Source organism: Patagioenas fasciata, chromosome 1 (assembly GCF_037038585.1).
Source record: "Patagioenas fasciata isolate bPatFas1 chromosome 1, bPatFas1.hap1, whole genome shotgun sequence".
Taxonomy (NCBI): Eukaryota; Metazoa; Chordata; class Aves; order Columbiformes; family Columbidae; genus Patagioenas; species Patagioenas fasciata.
Window position 1 is genome coordinate 125,219,260 of NC_092520.1, and position 20,835 is coordinate 125,240,094.

The 20,835-nt window shown below is 37.8% G+C and overlaps 1 protein-coding gene across 8 annotated transcripts in view; it reads left to right on the forward strand.

The window, feature by feature from the left end:
* Positions 1–20,835, forward strand: part of EPHA6 (EPH receptor A6) — a 492,663-nt gene that overhangs the window by 393,374 nt on the left and 78,454 nt on the right. For 6 of the 8 annotated variants that reach the window (XM_065853097.2, XM_065853107.2, XM_071813920.1 and 3 more), the window contains one exon: positions 14,317–14,439. The exons of the other annotated variants lie outside the window; for them this stretch is intronic. In XM_065853097.2, the coding sequence (XP_065709169.1) occupies positions 14,317–14,439 (123 nt within the window). The remainder of the gene's footprint in view (positions 1–14,316; positions 14,440–20,835) is intronic. 8 annotated transcript variants of the gene reach the window in all.

Consider the following 20,835-nt stretch of genomic DNA (forward strand, 5'->3'; position numbering starts at 1 on the left):
CATAACCTGGTGATACCCAGCCCCATCCCAAGCAGTGATCATGAACACTGGTCTCGTATAGGTGATTCTGGAAGAATGAAGACCTGGACAGCAGTTCATGATGAACACAATTGTCCTTGAAAAGAGAACACCTCAGTCTCGAACAGCGTATCCCAGAAGAAAAGAGAGGCGTGGAAAAGACAGTTCCAGCTATATAGAGAGCATGTATAGAGAGTTCATTAGCCAGCCTGCATGTCAGTCTAGGTGCTGTCCTGTCTGTGCTTCCTCACAACTGCTGTGCACCTGCAGCTGGGAAGTTGAAAAATTCCTTGGTCTCCTTGGCAACACATTCTTTTCATACCAACTTCAAAACACTGCCTAGCTACTGGAAAGAAAAAAATAACTCCATGCCAGGCAAAGGCGTGTGGAGTTTAGTGTGTTATCACATTATTCTCATACTAAATACAAACCAAAGATGGTGCTAGATATTAAAAATAAAAGATTCTTGCTACTGTGAAGGAAATTAACTCAATCCCAGCAAAACCAGTACAAGAGTTTTTGGTTTAATCATGTTCTTAATATAGGCACAAAACACTAATGGCAATCCTGTAAACACATTTTAAGAGTCAAATATATTCAGTCTGACATTCCAGAATAGATTCATGACTACATCAATTGGTAAATATTGTCATTCTTCTACTAAACTTTAACAAGGTAATTTCTGCAGAATAAAATTTGAAAGTAAATAAGTTTAGCTGATTAATTACTTCATTTCAATATTTCATCTAGAAAAGCATAGTACAGAACTTTCATAATAGAAATCTGAAACAAACTACTGTACTGTTGCTTGAATTCACATAATTTATTTCCTTTCTTCCTGAAACAACACAAACTTGTTAATTTCTCCCTAGACTGATCGTAGATTGCCACTTTGGAAAGTGGTCTCTACTCTTTTTTTCTGCTTTTCTTCTCCCAGCTGTAGTTGAGGACATTCTTCAGCTTAAGAACACTGTTTTGCTCATTTGGATAGGACTGGCAATTCCAATTTTCAATGAATGCCTTTAAAGAATTGAAAAATGTGACTTTGTGGCATATGTAATCACTGACTGCACAAAATTATTCTTGCCAGAATCACTGTTGCCAAACTAGCACAGGGAAGATCAGATGAGACAGGTTTTACTACATGGCATTCACCCTTAACACCAAGTGGTCTTTGAGCATGAGAAAAAAAAATCCTCTGAATACATTGATATCCATGAAGAAATCAGTAACAAGCACAACTAGTTCTCTTTGGTCAGCAGTATTTTACAAAAAAAGGAAGCAGAATGCCTATGCATATGCCAAAGCCCATCAGATAGGTAGAGGAGGTGCCTAGAACCTGGCTTCTAACATGGGTTGTCAGGTGTGGGCTGAGACACCTTCACTGAGCATAGACATAGAGGTTTTGTTATCTGGCATATAGATTTGTAAATGTAAAGCAATATATAATCCATTTCTAATCAAAGAGCTCATCTGAGGTCACGCTAATGGAAAGACTATCCTTGCTTCTAATCTTGGCATCACTTATTTGAGGGAGTCACTTGGTGTTTGTAACCAAGAAGAAAATCAAAACTTTGTACTTAATTTTGTTGATATTAGTGAAATGTGAATTGTGAAAGGAATCCTCACCCTGACTTTATACATTTGTTTAACAAAGAATAAATTCTAGTCAATTGACTTTTTTGGAACTTCAACCCTAAGTGTTTTTCTTTACTGAAAACAGTAAGACTTTTTCAATGATACTAATTACTGTCTAAAAGTGGAAAGCATTTATCTCCTACTCCTTGTTCATACTGTTACAGGCTAGCAAGGCTAAAAGAGTAGATAATCAGAGGTTTAATTGTAGAACTACAGAATATACAGCAGAATGCATGAATTCATTCATCTTCAGATGTCACCCATTAAAAGCTATTTCACTGCAATTTTTAAACTTGCAGTACAAAATTAAAACCTATTATCTCTCTTTTTATGGAAATATCATGAAAAAGGGCATCTAAAAATTTAAAAGCCCCTGGAAGTTCTTAACCATCCCATTTATAAAACTTCATCAACATTTCACATGGAAGGTTCCTGCCTTAAATGATGAATTCCATGTCATAGGACTGCTCAAATTTCGCTCAGAATCTTTCCTTCCAAAATCACAAAACCTGTGTAATCAAAAGATGACTGAAATAAAATTTATATTGCTAATTATTAATGAGTTAATAATTTCCCAAAGTCATGGTGAACAAAATTAATCACAAAGGTTTGGGCCAATATTGCAGGCTTGGTTTTTTGTTTTATGAACACTGTAATTTTAAAGTATTTTGTTTCCATCTAATTTGATAATACATGCATGATCGTTAAATCCAAATATGCAACATACAGTACTTGGAATAGTGTTCTGGGTATCATACGTAACTATAAATACATAAAAATTTCAGAGCTCTTGCTTAGCATTGTACTAAAGCTACTTTCAGTTTATGCACTCACTGAAAAATTCTTATTTAATAGACAGCTTAAACATACACAGATTGTTTTATCCCGTAACAGAAGAACGGTATTTCCAATTACTATTCCATTAAGACTACAAAGGTGATTCGACACAACAGTAGTTATTGCTGTTAAAAGTCTTTATCATATTAATGTTGTCACACCAAGTCTTCTCAGCAACCAGAACTTCAGTATGCATAGGCATTTAACACATCACAAAATAAATGGCTATAGCATTTGTAGAAGTCCTTTCAAACAATTCCCTCATTTTTATTTTTTTTTTCCCCAAATTGCCTGTTTGTCTAGAAGCAGCAGGGGAAATTAAATTAGATGTTAATATTCTACCCAAATATTCTGTAACTTCCATCAGTTCCTCCCTAGGAATTGTAAGCTTCTTTCAACGTTTGCTTTTTCTCCCAGAGAAGTCATAAGTAAAGCCAAAACTTGGTATAATTGGGATTTTCTAAAATAGTCTCATTCTGAGTAAATATTCCTAAATCTGGATTTATTCCCTTCTGCCAACCAAGAAATAGGAGAACTCCAGCACTTCAGGTTCATAGGAAAGCATTGTCTTTCACAAGGATCTCAAGGTTATGTTAATTAAGGTTGAAGACCTGAACGGAAGTTTTGCCCTTCCAAGTTTTTGTCTTCTTCATGTTTACAGATAGACCCCCATAAATTCAAGTCTGGAGTAGAGGTTAGGGGACTCGATATGGAAGAGCAGGCCTTTTAAAATATTTTACCAAAAACTAGGTTATAGTGGTCTGCTTCTCAGAAATGAGGCCAGAACGTGTGGATGCTTTTTATTATTCTCAAACTGATAAAATGAAGGAAAATCAGAGCTAAAATGAAGCTGAAAAGTAAACCCAAAAAGCATGGAAATAAATAATCCATACACCTGAACTACTCATTGCGCTATCATGCAAACACCTCATACTGAAAATAAGCAAAGCAGCATTTGTAGAAAAATGTTCCTTTTCATTATTATTACTTATTGTCAGTAGAGAAGATAAGAGAAATGGTTTCAGACACACAAACCCTTCTTCAGATTATTGTGTTGAGGCTGGGTGCCAGAAAGCTTCCCTGCTCTTCCCAAAAATATTGCTCAGATACTAAAAGAGACAAACCTATGGGTTTGTATAGTATTTCGACGAGGCCATCACAAATCCAGCAGTGCTTGTGTCATGGCAGTGCCTCTATCCCCACACTAGATCAAACAAAGCCAACATTAAGTCTCCGCTGGCCTCCGGGCAAAAGCAGAGGAGGAAGGAGGGTTAACATTAAAATTCTTTCATGTGTTTCATAATACACAGGCTCAGGTTCACTGAAGTACATGAGTGTACTTCACTGTATATGGCTGGTTAAACCTTAAGTATTTTTTAATAGAAATTCCCAGTCTTATATAAATATTAATATGACTAATAAGAGTTAAGAAATCTTTGCAGTAATTCCTAATAATTTAAATGCAGTTTGTTGCTGAATATTAAAAATCTCAGATAAAGCCCTTCAAAATCGTTGCACAGTCCTAGAATTACAAAATACTAAAAATTATTCTAGGCTTTGTAATCTTTTTTCTTCTAAACTTCATAGAGCATGTTCATTTTGTATTTCCTTGCATTTCTACTGAAATTATTAAAGCTCTTATTTTAAGAAAAGAGCAAGTTACAAGCTAGTCAGAACATATGGATTGATTAAGTTGAATATACAGTTGTTTGTCACAGCTAGGCCAATCCAAAGCAGGTAAATGTATATCCAAATCTCCTCCAAACCTCTGTGCTAAGATCTTTCATCAGTCCTCCTGTCCCCCCCTTTTACTTGCACTTTTATTTCTGCAAAGCACACATATCTCCCTACATATTTTTCCTTCTTCCAGATACATGCATTTCTAGCGTTCCTCTCTCTTCTGTTTTTTTTTTTTCTAATAAGTATTTCTGATCCAAAGCTTTTAAAAAGAGCTCTTTTTGAATTTTTAGTAACTTTTGCCATTGTTTGTAACTGAAAACTGATTCATCAACAAAGGTGCAATCTTCTGCTCCATGGATTTCTTAGAGTTGTCCTCCACATGTGTGCTCTTAGGGCACATCTGCACCACAGATATTTTGATTACAGCATTTTTTGCAGGAGGCTACTGCATCCTATTGTTTCCAGTGATCTAATGGCTCTCTTTAAGAGCCGTTTGTGAATCTGGGCTCGTTTAGTACTTTGAAAGACTGATGAACTTCTCAGAAAAATCACCTAACTGTAGGCAAGATACAATTGCTGTCCTACTGAGAATGATGGCAGTTGACTTTTGAAAAAGAGCTGTCCTGCTGAGGATGTTGTGCAGTAGCATGTTACTCTTCAGTCTTTTCTGAGAGAGAAACTTATGCAGAACAGCAGGGGAAAAAATGACCCTTTTTTTTCTAAAATAAAATTTTCAAGTGCACACAGCTTTCCTAAGAGCAAAAAGAGAAATTTTAAGCATCTGATATTCCATTTTTTAAGACTATTCAGGAGAAATATGTGATGAAGCTTGTTCAAATTCTATCCTGGTTTTGTTAACAAGACCAGCTCTCTTTTTGGGATTTTTCCTTTCAGCTAAGTTCTTCAAAGTACCTTCTAAGTAACTGCACTTTTCTGAATTTAGCTACATGTTTTCTCGGACACGGCGCTCCGAAACTCATAAGAGCAGCCAATGGAATGCAGGAGAGGCTCATGTTTAGATTTTATTGCTATAACAACTAAGAATTCTGATAATATCCCATAATTGAGAGGGGCGTATTTGCAAGGAGGTGCAGACAGAATAGGTGACTAAAACTGACCAACTGGGTATTCCATCCCATACACGTCATACACCCTATAAAAGAGGGAGATCATAAGGGTCTTTGACCATGGCCAGCATCTGAAGAGCACCCTGCCTGTCATCCCTGCAATCCGAGGCCTGAGACCTGGCTCTGCTAGCAGGGATATTCAAGATTGGGTTTTGTATATTTTGTATTATTTTCTCTATTTATTAGTAGCATTAGTAAAGTATTTTAAAACCTTTTCCAGGTTGCAAGTCTAAGTCTCCCTCCCTTTTCCTTATCATCTTTCCTATGCAGGGAGGGTGAAGGGTTAACAGAGAGCATCTGCCATGGTTTATTGTCACCTTGCAATTAAACCATGACAATTTCTTAGAGAGCTCTTCCTGAAGTGTGTTTTGATTGCTCACAAATATTCAGAAAATCCATTTACTTTTCATGAGCAATACTCATAATACAAGATGAGCTGAATTAATGTTTTAAATGCACAGCAGAGTTTATTCTTAGAAGAAATAACCAACGGTGGCTATGTAACTGCAGCCCAAAAAATGAAGCAACTGGTCATGCTTTGATGCATGGTGTTGCAGACAAGTTCCTGTGATCCTTCTCCTTTTTCAGGCCACAGAACTAAAGTTAAATGTGGGTCATCTTTTGAAGTGAGATGCTGAAACCCAGTGAAGTAGTTACTCAGAGGGAGACGAAAGGAGCTTTGGATTCTTCCAGGTGTCTGGACAGCAGTATATACCCACACCACATCCTAGGACCAAAGTGATCCCTCAGTATAGCTAATCTCTAATCTTAAGGACTAGCAAGAAGCACCCTCGTTTTGTAATAGAGACATTGCTGCATCCCTCCAACAGTAGTTTATATTTTGTTTTCCTGTTTCTTCTACTCATATACCTTGGTATCTTGCTAAATCTACTAGCATAAATTATATCATTTCCTTGAGGGGACGTCAGGAAATTACTGTTTCTAATTAAATTAGTCAAAGTCTATTTAGTAAATGAAGAACATTCTGAGTTTTATATTGGTTGCATATTTAGGACATTTAAATATTCTAATGCTACTTTCTCTTTTGAGTTAAGATTCCAACGTCTAGATTTTAAAACAGTGAGTTTAAAAATTCAGGCTGCTTTAAAAGTTGCTCAGACAAAGGCAGTTTAAGACCTACAAGTTTTTGAAAGTGACAGAAGTATTTGTGAGTACTCTGAGGTGATGTCATTTGTGAGTACTCTGAGGTGATGTCATTTACTCGAGTGGCAAGAAGGAGGACCTGGGTAATTATAGACCGGTCAGCCTCACCTCTGTCCCTGGGAAAGTAATGGAACAGCTTATCCTTGGTGCCATCTCAAGGCACATCAGGGATAAGAGGGTCATTAGGGGCAGTCAGCACGGCTTTACCAAGGGCAAGTCATGCTTGACCAACCTCATAGCCTTTTATGAGAATGTAACAAGGTGGATGGATGATGGCAGAGCGGTGGATGTGGTCTACCTTGACTTCAGTAAAGCCTTTGACACAGTCCCTCACAGCATCCTCACAGCTAAATTGAGGAGGTGTGGTCTAGACAATAGAGTAGTGAGGTGGGTTGCAAACTGGCTTAAAGAGAGAAGCCAGAGAGTGGTGGTCAATGGTGCGGAGTCCAGTTGGAGGCCAGTATCTAGTGGAGTGCCTCAGGGGTCAGTACTGGGGCCAATATTATTCAATATATTCATTAATGATTTAGATGAGGGAATTGAGTGTACCATCAGCAAGTTTGCTGATGACACTAAGCTGGGAGGAGTGGCTGACACGCCAGAAGGCTGTGCTGCCATCCAGCGGGACCTGGACAGGCTGGAGAGTTGGGCGGGGGATAACCTGATGGAACTTAACAAGGGAAAGTGTAGAGTCCTGCATCTGGGCAGGAACAAACCCAGGTTCCAGTATAGGTTGGGGAATGACCTATGAGAGAGCAGTGTAGGGGAAAGGGACCTGGGGGTCCTGGTGGACAACAGGATGACCATGAGCCAGCACTGTGCCCTTGTGGCCAGGAAGGCCAATGGCATCCTTGGGTGTATTACAAGGGGGGTGGTCAGTAGATCGAGAGAGGTCCTCCTTCCCCTCTACTCCGCCGTGGTGAGACCCCATCTGGAATATTGTGTCCAGTTCTGGGCCCCTCAGTTCAAGAAGGACAGGGAACTGCTGGAGAGGGTCCAGCGTAGGGCAACAAAGATGATTAAGGGAGTGGAGCATCTCCCTTATGAAGAAAGGCTGAGGGAGCTGGGGCTCTTTAGTTTGGAGGAGACTGAGGGGTGACCTTATTAATGTTTATAAATATATAAAGGGTGAGTGCCACGAGGATGGAGTCAGGCTCTTCTCAGTAGCAAACAATGATAGGACAAGGGGCAATGGGATCAAGCTGGAACACAAGAGGTTCCACTTAAATTTGAGAAAGAACTTCTTCTCAGTGAGGGTAACAGAGCACTGGAACAGGCTGCCCAGGGAGGTTGTGGAGTCTCCTTCCCTGGAGACATTCAAAGCCCGCCTGGACACCTTCCTGTGCGACCTCACCTAGGCGTTCCTGCTCCAGCAGGGGGATTGGACTAGATGATCTTTTGAGGTCCCTTCCAATCCCAAACATACTGTGATACTGTGATACTGTGAAATTAGACCACCCTTTGAAAATCTGCTGAACATTAGAGTACAAATTTCCCTCTGCAGAGCAAAATGCATTTCATAGAGGTTTTGGTTTTACTGACTTCAGTATCCGAGAGCAAAATTTAGCCTTGAAAAGATTTCACTGTATTATTTGCAAAGTAATGGAAATCTCCTCATGATTTGGTTGGACTGGATGACCCCCAAAGGTCCCTTAGGATCTCAAACATTCTGTTATTCTGTGATTTCAGTATGGGTGAGCACACTCATTTTTGTTAATTGTCGTTGTGCTACAATGTTTTATGATATGTATTGCAAAACACTGTTTAGTGATCTTAAGACATATAATTTATGGGGGTAAAAATTTAGGGATAACACTATCATTTTTGCTTGTGTATGTCAAAAAGTTCTAAAATAACATATTAAAAGACCATCCTAAATCTCCAGATTAGTGCATTTAAAACACTTAATTGTATGAATCTGTGCTTTCTAAAGGTACTGAAAACATGGTCCAACAAATTCATCAGGGATAAATCTTAGCCGTATTTCTGATCTTTTTTTTTTTTCCATTTCAAGTCAAGCTTATCGAATGCTCTACAGAATCTAACATAATAATTTCAAAGTTTTATAAAGCTATTCCTCATGAAAACCTTCCACATGTTTCCCCATAAAAGATTATAACGTAATGTTCAATTCCAGGTGGTCTAGGAAGGATAAATCAATAAAATCACGTGAGAGAAAAGTGGACCAGTTTTCAGTGCTTTCCGTAATGGCTATGTTGCAAATAATTTTCAAAAAAATGCTCTCAACCTTCTTCTAGCTTCCCTGAGGAAACACTAGTAACAATAAAAAGCAGGTTTTATTGTAGAATGGAAGGTGCTCATAACAGAAGCCATCTCTCTGCCAGACATTGAGTGATAACATTGGGTAATTCCCCTATTCAGAAACAGGAAAACTCTTTCTACATTCTGTTCTTTTGTATTTCATTACTAGATGTTACAGTTCTGCCTTCATGAGGGTGCAGTTAGGAGTGAAAACATGCTGAATTCATTCAGTTGCTTCCTGCCAAACTGAAAGAAAAAAAAGCTCATTATAGCCCTTTGACTCACTTCCCTGAAGTCTTCATCTGTAGAGTTCCTAAGAACTTCTCTTAGCTATATTTCACAATCCCTGTAAGAAAAGCATCAAGAAAACTGACTATATAGAAATGAGTAGCCATTTTTTTAACATTGAATACACTGTGCATTCTTTTTTTTTTTTTCTTTTTCAAGTTCTAAAGAAAATCTGTAGGAAAAGAATAACAAACTGAAGTCTTCTTTTTATGGTACTAATAAAGAGATGGTACTAATAAAAATAAATAACTGACAGTAATTGTGACCTCTCTAGAACTTCTCCTTCCAGTTTATTAAATTAAACTGGCAAAGGGCTGCTTTTGACTTTGAAGCTGTTAGATGCCCAAAAAGACACAGCACCTGAAATGGTGAATTTGACCTACCAAAAGTATTGGATCAGGCTAAAGTGTAATAAATAAGAAACAACAACAAATAACAGGGCTGAAGAGCAGTCTGCGTCTACACTAGCCTTTCTGATAACCTGCTTCAGCCAAGTCATTAGACACAATGCAGAGACTCTAGAAATGTTCTCCCTTTTAAAAGCAAATCTCACAAGTTGCACTAAGATCACACAAGTACAGTTGCTATAGTGAATAAAAAAAAGCACTTACTTTGCCCCCAGCATGGCTCAGAGACCCTGGCACAAACAGAACAACCTCACGGCCCTGCCTGCCCCTACCTGCACAATTTAACAGCTTCAGATCCCATCTCTGCAAGTCCTGTGGGCCCAGAGGCTGCCATGGCATCGTCTCAAGTGCTGCTGATGGTAGTCGGGCAAAGAAGCCAGCAGCTGACGAGAAGCAAAGGGTGGGATGTGGGTCCCTGAGGGTGGCTGGTGCTGTGCTGGCACTGTAGTGCATATGGGAACGAAACTGGTGGGAATGTTTGCACTCAAGTCAGCAGATGGATGTGAATGGGTTTGTACTGTCATTGACAGAATAAAACTGTGTTCCATTTCTGTGAAAAATTCTGAGGGTCTTCTGGTGGAAGTTTCTATGTCAGCAGCAAAGATAATGGCTGGTTAATATTCCTCAGTTCGCTCACCGCCTCAGTTTTAAAGTGCAAGTTACTTAGTTCCTTTTATGTGCTTCTCAGTATAGTTCCTCCACCCCTCCCCATTCAAACACAAGTTGGGTTTCACTCTAGCCCATTGTGTTCTACAATATTGCACTGGGTGTGTTTGGTGCCATTCTCTTCATCCATCCATCCATCCTTTCATCTCTCCAGTACTTTTATTGCTGCATGGCAGAACTTTGTCTCCTTTGTAGATCTAGGACTCCTCAGCACAGATACGATGCTGCTAGCCCTATGTCACAGGATGTGTCTGTGTTGTGGACAGAAATGGCTGTTTTTTCTGGCTGGCCGTGCTGCTGTGATGCAAGTGCTAATAAATGCGTGAGAATTAATGTATGTGCTCCAGAGCTGAACTAAGCAGATGTATTTCCTTTACCCAGCTATCTACTCTTGCCTTTCTGCTCTGTGTGATAATATGCCGCTAAAACCACGCCAGTTTAGGACGCTGTACCGGTGTCTGCCCTATCAAATTCTACCATTTGTGGTATGATATTCCCCCTGGAACAACAAATTAAGAAGGAAGGCAGGCTAATTGATTCAGCCCTCCCCCGCTGCCTCTGAGCGCAAGCACTTAGCTGTAATAATTGTGAAACAGAAGAATTTATACTGAGTTATAAGCTGGTATCACACAACTCAGTAAATGGTGTATACTTCATGAGCTGTCACCTTTTCAGAATATTGCCATCTATTTTTCCTATTTTAATGCACTTTTCCAACTAATATCTGTAACTAATGTAGTTTCCCATGCTAACGTGACGTAAGTTTCATATCTCATAACTATGAAGGAGGGAAAGGTGGGTTATTTTTCTCAATAAGACCATGCCTGTAAACTGTTAAAGAACAGCTGTATTTCAGGGCACTGAGGAATCATGGTTTAATATTCGTGTTTCCTTCTCTCAGTTTAGAACCAGTTACACATAATACCAAAAGTTCTTCACATTGGTGTAACTGCATCCACTGCAAAAATAATGAGTGTTAATTTTTGCACAATACAACAGAGTGGGTGCAAAGCACCAGTCTCTGTATGATGTGCACTGAAAGAATGGCATTTCTCGAGAAAGTTTGTCAACTAAAGAAATAATATCCCAGCATCTTGAAAGTGTTCAGTGTGGTTGCTTTAAAGAGATTGTTTAAGTTAAGCATTAAGATTTCTTTTGCTAGCATACACCTCTGAAAAACAAATATTGCTTTTCCAATTCAGAACATAAAGCAGAGGGATAAAAAGCAGCAGGCACACTTTTTGTGGACTTTTTTTTGGCAAAGCATGTTTCCAGTTTGGAAAAGAAAAAAAAAAAAAAAAAGAAAGAACACATCTTCATTGTCCAATTTAAAAAAGTGTTGAGTTGGAAGGAAATGCAATTCTTCTTCATTGATTTCCACAAAGAATTTAATAATAGTTCTGAGAAGGAGGTTTTTCTCTTTAATACCATGCTCCTTTCTTCTTTGTTGTGTTAGCAGAGAGCTTTCTCCCTTTCTGTCTTGAATACAATTGCAGATTTTCTTTCAAATATTTCATTAATGTTAATGCAAACAAGTAAAAATTTGAGTAAAGCTTCTAAATTACTGTAAATGCCCAAAGTTCTTATCAAACTTCTGTCCTTCTGGTGGTGATTGATGGGAGTTATGAGAATTAATTTTCTTTCTCAGCTACCTGCAACAATAATCAACTCCCACATATATAGGCATGTAACACATGTAACAGATTCTCATACTCTATTCATGTTGTTCAGGCGATAATACCAAAAACACCTATTTGTTCATTGTGGGGCATTTGCTGTATTTTAGTTTAGGACCAGGCATGTTTTAGGATGAATGAACTTTCAGCCTCTCCTTTGTCTGCATTTATGTCAATGGTTACTGATCAGGGCTGAATGTTGTCAACTTTCTCCTTTTCAGAAGCTGTTTGTGGGCTTTTAGAAGAGATTAAATGAGGCCTTGTTCTTGTAATGCTGCATTCTACTTAATGAAAGAGATTTCTGAGGTGACAGTAAACTATTTGGATGGGATTCAGTTGCCTAAAATGACACTAGGTGCCTACTCTTAGATACCTAACTCCTGCTTTACCTCTTGCGGTCACTTTCGAAGATCTGCAGATCTTGTCATGTCTGCCACTCGAATGTGAATGTCTCCGATTTTCTAGAGCATCTCAAATGACACAAAGCATTTATGCTTGCACAACTGAATCCTACCTTTTAAGTGTGTGAGAGAAAAAAAAAAAAAGAATTATGTATTCTTTTAGAAATTTGCTGCTTATAAAGCTTTAATAATTTTAGCCCTCTAGCTCTCTTCTTAGTATTCACAGGTTGTATTTCTCCAAAATTTGCTGCTCCTTGTTTTTCTCTCTGAATATGTACAATAATTGAAATAAGTTTGGTTTTGTCTTCATTACTTTCTATAACAAAGTTATTGTAAGACTACAAGGAAATGAGTTATTTGCAATTTTAACACCATTTAAATGTAGGAAAATGTCAATGGTGAAGCTCAAGCTGTTTGGCTTTTGTGAAGGTCTGCGCATATGGCATGTGACTCACAGCGGGCCTACTTTATGGTTGGTATAATTCATATTTTGATACAGAGAAGCAAAGTTTTATTTGAGAAGTCTTCATCTGTTCATGATTTAGCCTTCACATTTTAAGATACTGTTTAGTACCAAACATCTTGGACTTAATGGGTCAATTTTCCATTTTAAAATTGAATTTCTCTGTATTGCATTCTAGACTCTCTATCCATGATTGCTTCTGAAAATATTTTAAAATTAAAGCCATGGAATTTAGAAACACTTTTGCAAGAATGCCAAATGCTTTACTGGAGTGGCCAGAGGGAAAAACTTTTATGCTTTGTCTTTAGCCATCAGTTATAAAACTGCTGCATCCACAACACTAATTAAATGAATTATTTTTCCACAGACTGCAGCAAGTCTAATAACAAGTTTAAAGGGCAAGTGTATTGAGGAGAAACAGTAGTACTCTTCAAAAATACAAGAGAAAAATCCAAAGCTCTCTTACACTAAGTTCACCAAATACATATGTGTGTTTTGAGGCTAAATTTTCCTCACTACATTTTTATTAGTTGAAAAAAAAATACCAACTGTTGCATAAATTTTAAGAGGGGCATTTTTTTCTCATTTTCTATAAAGAGTAACGTTTTATATTTCTTAAAAGAGCATATATTAAATACCTGTAAGATGATGTAAACAAACTTACCACTGCCTAAATTTTTGGAAGGATGCTTGCTTGATTATACTTGCAAAAATGCAAAAATTATTCTGGCTGTCTATTTAAATTTATTGCAAGGTGGGAGAATCTTGACTCTGTGCTTTTAAGCCAGATGTGTAGAGCTCTCATTTCATATCAATCTTTGACGCTGGCATTCACCGAACACTAACATGAGCTAGCTGAAATGATGCTCCTAGATCTCTGTACATATGCTGAAAGCTGAAACAGTGGATCAAATGATATAGAGCACTTACTTATCATCACTACAATAGATATGTCACAAGTACTTATTTTAAAAGGGGTGGATGAGATAATCTCTGTCTCCAGAAATAAAGCTGTACATTTAGGCAATAGAGTTTATTCTACTGAAAGCGTAAAATGTGTAAAGCTTCTGGTGAGAGCAAAGCAGAAAGGGGGCATATCTATACTCCCAGCTTTTGCCTGCATCATTGTATTGACAGATGATGGGAGACGTGATAGAAGCTCTGATTGCCCTGACACAGAAGCGAGTAATGTAGCTGCAAATTCTGGTTCCCCTTCTCCCCTTGCTTGACATGACTTTTGTCAGGTGGCTTTAAGATGCTGGTATAAAACACAGATTTGCTGGTATAGCTTCACCTCTACCAGTCTCTCTTTATTTGCATACAAAACTGTAAAATGTGTGTATAGTAGAGTCAGCGAGAATGCATTATGAATATCCGACAGGTGTATTTTGCCTTTAAAATCTTAAATTTTTCCATTCATCCTAGAAGTGCTGGAATTCTCCATTTTCAAAGTATGTGGAAAACAAGCTCCTTCTGGTTAAAGCTGTGTATTATATGACCTGGTTTAAAAAAAAAAAAAAAACAACAAAACACAAATATAAACTTTTATCTGTTTTTTATAATATCTGTTCCAGTGAAACAACGGTTAACTTTTTACAGGTTTGGTTACTCTTTCTTTAAACAGCCAACTTCTTTTATCAGCCAAAGAACAAGTCATTTGATTAATGATAATTTTTATCTCTTTGAAAGGATCCTTTCCGACCATTGGGGTGAAGTCTCTTTCGAGATTCCTGAGGGCGGGATTTTTAAATAGCATCCTGACCTCACATCCAGTGTCAGGGGGTGGATCTTTACCCCCCAGCATTTCCTCTGGTAGGTATTCCACCCTATTCCCCCGCATCGATTTTTCCCTTCACCCTTTGCCCCATCTCTCCACACATCTTAGGGAAAAAAAAAAAACTGGTATTGGTCAGACAGGGAGATTAGATGCCCCTTCCGATAAAAAGCTGAACTGAAAGTAAATGGAAAAGATAAATTACTTTTCCTCAATCAATGCATAGGAGAAACTGTGAGGGAAACTGATCTGTAGTTAAGTAGTCAACCTATATATATAAAGAGAAGGCTTGGTGTCTTCTGTCCATGCACCTCATGAAGCATGCCTATGGGCACCAGGGAGTCATAACTTCAAAAATGTCTATATAAAATCCCAGATTTTATGTAACTCTGTGACTCTTGCCTAAAAATTCCCTTGCTAAAACATGGAAGCAAAACAAATTTGGAAAGGTAAAATTTAATTATGTACGGATATAGTGTTTGAATCCTTTATATGCTTCTGTAGTTGCAACTTGTGGCTTGTGAAAGCCGCCTTAACTTTTATCACAATCTGAACTAGTATGATTGTTTAAAATAAGTGAGAAAACCCCATTGCCTGTGCTGCCAGCACAGTATTCCCCACTGCCTCTGGCGAGGTCCCCAGCAGAGCCACAGCTGTGTGATGGCATGAGGGACTCCAGAGGTTGGTTTGAGGTTGACTGTAGGCTAAGAATGAGACCCCAATGCCAGGTGGATGGGCTGCTGTCAGATACTGGGCTGAAACGGGGAAGTAGGACAGGTTAGAGGCATTTTTTCCCAGAAAGGCTGCATGTGTTGTCCATTCTCTTCTGGAGCCATTAAGCACCATCTTCCATCAACACTAATAAATTAAGAATAAATACATATATCTTAATTATAGTTAAAACCGAATCAAAGTTCAGTTCAGTTCCTTTCCACACCACATATTTCTATGTAAAATTAATCTATATGTGGGCTAATGTCACACTTGTATCCTTTCAGGCCATCTCACCTGTAATATTACTTTCAGGTTTTTTTAAGGAAGAAAAATGTCTTATGGTAAAAGTAGGGAGAAAACTGAAAAATTGCATAATGTTATTGATTTTCTATACAAAAGAAACTGTTCTACTTCTCTGTGCTCCATTTTATCTATTGCAATAATGGTAGGCCTCATTAACATAAGGTGATTTTTTTTAAGTGCTTTTATTTCATTGTTTCCTTTTTCTTTGAACAGAAGCTTCTCAGCAACTTTGATGTCTTTTCTTATGACTGTTTGAGTGTCTATTGTCAACAGATTGTAAAATACTTTTTTTTTTTTCTCCTTGGGACGGTATCTATAACCAAACAACTGTGGAAGTGGAAATACTCCAGGCCCCATAAAATTCTCTGTTTTCAACATAGTACTATGTATAGCATATCATTGATTGTATTAAATTACAAATGGCTTAACTGCACTCCTGAACTGGCTTCTCACCTACATACCTACTTAAAAGTTTATTTTATAAGGTACTCAGGACTGTTGTTTTCCGAGTGCTTGTAAAGCTTTTAATCACCTTTTTTACTTAAATCATAACTCTTAAATGTGATTTGTTTCATAAAACTGGTTCATAATTTCTTGTTGTTAAATGTCTTTTACTAAGAATTATGATTCAATCTGATGAAATACTCAAAATAGGGAAAAAATTGAAATGCAGATACATAATATGCAACATATACCTTGGTAAGGTAATGGAAATAAATGTTATGGTTTGATCATGTCAACAACAACAAAAAAAAAGATCCAAGCAGCAACCACACATAAAGGGAGAGAATGCACATCTTCTGGAAAGCAAGGATTGTCAGGTAGTCTAAAGCCAATGAAGAACTGTAATACATCCAACAGACAAGATGTGTCAAGTGACAAGTCAGAAATTGCTGTTAACAAATGTACCCCAACATTTTTATCTGTAGTGCTGCTATTTAACTCTTCCTTTTTTACTTTGTCATATTTGTGTTTACATTAAGCAAAATCTTAATTCTGAATTGCCTCTCTCTTACAGAGATGACCAGAGGATGCCATTCCATTTAATGATAACTTTCCAAATTGCTAAAACCGGCTTTTCTGTACACTTGAGCATAAACCCCATACATGTACTACTTTTTTTGTAAAGAAAATAGAAAAATCTGTTGAAGAGAGTACTGATCTGTGATGTGAGAGACTCAGAACTGAAACTTTTACTGTGCATCATTCAGTGGAAAATATAGGTTTATCCTTGAATCTTTAATCACTTTAGCACAGAGAAGGGATGTACCCTTTGCTTGTTTGTATCAAAAAACCCTGCACTAAACACCTGACTTTTTTTTTTCTGAGTATTGCTTTACCAAGGAACCAAGTCACCCAAGGCAACAGTGCTCCAAGAAGCAGTGATATTTAAGCAGTGATATCTGTGTTATCATGGCAGTCTCTGGCTGCTAGGATGGCAGCAAGTGGGCAAAACCAGCTACCCGTGGCAGTCCTCATGCCGTCGTGAGCAGCGTGAGGGTGGCTGTTTGTGTTGGGGTACCGGGGCGAAGCACAATCCAGTGCTGCCTTTGACAGCACAGCGACCCCAACTCCCTCATCTGAGATGCTGGGCTCATACGGGTCAGTGGCTTTCATTAGCCTAGCAGAAGTACTTAATATTTAATAACTTTGCTGAGTTGTAACCTAATTGCTTCACATATAGCTTATGTGTAAGATTTCAGTGAATTTAACTGCATGGAAGGCTTAAAATGCCCTTATTATTCTGCGATTGGGGTCATTAGGAACAAAGATAATTAGGTGGTTTTTATATACAAAAACCTTTAACTCCAAGCTAAGTGGCAGATTTACTTCAAAACAGTCAGAAAATTTATCCCTTACTAAAGACAAAATGCATTTGCATATTTTTTCTACAAAATTCCCCACAAATGTTTTAAGTGAAACACAGAACTAAACTAGAAAACCCACCGTAAATAAGTATCTGGAAAACAGCTTGGCAGGGTGATGTAGCTGTTGGTTTCCTTTTTTCCCTTTCTACCTTTCACTCGATAGTCAGGGGCGTGTATTATGGTTGCACTGACAGCTGATGTTCAGTTTTCTGTAATCTGATGTCTGCTCTTGCACTGTGCTGAGGTTCACTTACGTAAAAGGTATCCTCATTTAGCTAACCTAAAGATTAATTTATGCTGCTAGCATGGGGCATTACATCTTTCTGCATAAACAGATCGCCTCAAATGTGGGTGGTTTTTTAAGCCTAGACGTAACTATGCTAATGCAATAGTGCTTATGTGTAAGTTACATCAAAAGTCTGTCACTGCCATACAGCCATTTCACTATAAGCAAAGCTTTCAGCAGGCCTTCAAGTACCTATCCTAGACTTCTGCAAAACGAAGCTCATTTTCAGACAAAAGCCTCCGTTTGATTTAGCTATCATTTATGTTACAAATTACTTAGTTTCTAAGTATCCCACCTGTTAGCAGGACAAATTCACAACTTGGTTGATGTAGATCTATAATGACAGGTGGATTCACATAAGGAATAAGTCCTTCTTCTTAAGTGATATCCTTGCATATCTTACATAGAATTCTTGAACCACTGAACAGTTTGCACTCCTTATCATACTTACACTGGCATGAGCTGTGGAAACTTACTCCTTCCTTTGTAATTAAACATACACACATACGTACACATATATACACGTTGTCAAAAAAAAACCCCAATATCTAAATTGCCAGTACTGCATCTATTTCTTCAAATTCTAGCTCTTCCAAACTAAGTACAGTGTTCTTTTCTCCATTTTCGGGTAATTCTCAGCTTACTACTCTTGCTGTCTATTGGCAGCTCTTGATTTCAGTCACCTGTAAAGGGTTTGTTATGTAAATTCATACTCGTATTGCCTTGCAGAAGTTAAGATCTGCGGTATGCTTCTGTCTTTGAAGAGTGTCAGACAGATTGCCAACCTTGCTGACTTGGAAAGGGAGGGGAAACAAATACCTTTCCTACTGTTTCTTTCAAGCTAAACTCCTTTCCTGAGTTTTTTCTGTTGACAAGAACAACTAGAGATGTGTGTCAGGTTATGAGAAACAATGGAAAAGTTCCTGTTAAGCAAGCCTCCCAGATCCCCTTCATCCTGTTCAGCATTCAAACTACATTAGCAGGAGAGGGGGAAAAACATCAAAACGATTCTTTCTGTACACACCCATCTATGAACATCAGTGCTGTGATTTGATTGTGACTCCTCTGATCTCCCCATGTAGTCAGCAGCTGGATCATTGCCCCCTATTTCATTGACACAGCACCTCTCAGAAGCTTCTGTGAAGGTATCTAGATGTGACGTTTTTAATGAAGTATAAGTATCAGTTATTTCCTACCACTTATTTTGCAAGGGTTAATTATCCAGCTCTTTTACATTTTAGGAAAATGGAAGCAAAGAAAATGGGCTTGATAAAACAATCCACCCCATGAACCTCAGAAAATAGATTATATGCAAGAAAAGAGGATGCACTTACTTTCCAGAAACTTAGAAGTGATACAGGACAGTGCTCACTGCTGTCTTGGACTAGATAATAACAGAACTCCTCCCCCACATAAAGTACATTATACAGAGGATATCCCCTTTTCAGTGTTCTACTGCCTGGTTGTCTATGACTGTTTATCTAATATACATTGTAATGTTCACATTTATTACAGAGAGCGCCTCAAAAAACTCAGACATCTGTAGAATACTAAACCAGATTATTATCGGTTTTCATTTCCCCAAAATTAATATTTTATTACAATTTCCAAGTGCACCTGAGTGAGCCCATTATTCTTGATATTGTATAAACTGACAATTGAAAGCAAATTGTATTGACAGGCCCTTATTGAACAAAATTACTCAACAAGAACCATCTAGGAGCAATTCTACATCGTGAAACTCAGCTATATTTATGGTGCTCCAATAATGAGAAAAGTAACTTCTGGTTTTTTTTCAGTTAATGCATTTTTCCCTATTCTGGGTTCCAGCACCTGAACTGCTGTATTTTTTGTTCAATGAAAATTGCTAATCCTTTCTCAGTGACTAACAAAATGATTCTTTTATTGCATATGTATTTTCTAGGATATCTGAGCCAAATGGCTCTTCCAGTTTATTTTTTCCAACCTCGGTGCTATTTCACTGGTATGTCTAGCCTATAAACCCTGCAACTAATACATAAGGGCATGTATTTTCTGAGGACAGACATTCAAATGTATACAGACTTTTCTGTTAGGCATTTAGGAAGTACTACAGAGCCAAAATATGAACAAACAGTAACTAACATGAATAGTGAGAGAAACTCTTCTTTTTGTGCTGGTCCATTAAGGTTTAGCTTGAACTGTAGAACTGACATTAAGCTCTGAGTGTAGGATGTGATAAAAGGAGGTCTTCATTCTTTAACCTTGCTAAATAGCTCATTTCATGCTCAGATACTCATCGTAAACAATTCCAAACATTTTAGCCCTAGAAGTTCAGGAAAGTTTATTTGCATATGTGCTCATTTTTACATAATATACACTACTATTGCATATTTTTTAAAAGTCTGACTACAGAAAATGTGGTGATTTATTGTAACAAGAGTGTGAATTGAAGCAAGTTGTTCCTTAGTAACAGGAGCAGAAAGATAGGAAAAGGAGAGGTGGAGGAGCCTGATGGATACACACAGAAATGTATTTGTAAATAAGCTACACATGTTTATTCTTTGTCTCAACCTCAAAGGGAGAAAAAGAAATCTGAACTGCCTTTTGGCCTAGCAATAAAGCATTGGATGTGAAAACAGATTCAGAATTGTTTGACTTTTTGTGAGGTAGCAGATGGAGGGAATAGCTAACTTGAACAATGTTTAGGTTTCTTTGGTCTGTTTTAGGTGGGAAGCCAGTGTACCTTTAGCAATTTCAACTTGCTGAAGTACCATTCCCAGGCCCACATACCATGTATCAGAAATAATTTGCCTAACTCCAGATTTTACACGCTGGTATTTAACAAGCCTATTCAGGTGCCTTATACAGTTGGTGAAGACTAGAAAATTCTGGACTGACTCATATGACCTGTTTGTGACACAGAGTTATGAACATTTGACTCCTTCCCTTGAAATGCCTATTTTCTTTCTCGGAAAAAATCTAGATATTGCTAGCTAGGGAGATGTCTCCACAGCTGTAGGAGTTAAATTATGGGAGACGAATGCTTTTTTATTTTCTTCTTCATGTGAGAATGAGTTTCCGTATTTTTCTTATTTCTTCAAGATGTACATGCTTGTCTAAATACCTGTACATCTAAAATTTGCTACTTGACCAATCTTCATTTTAACTCTTGTTGAAGGAGAGCTGAAGGGAGAAGCTTGACTGTATGTGCCTTCATGTCCTGAAGGTACAAAACTTCAAAGAGAAATCAGAAAAAAATACCATAAGATCACAAAGTTGTC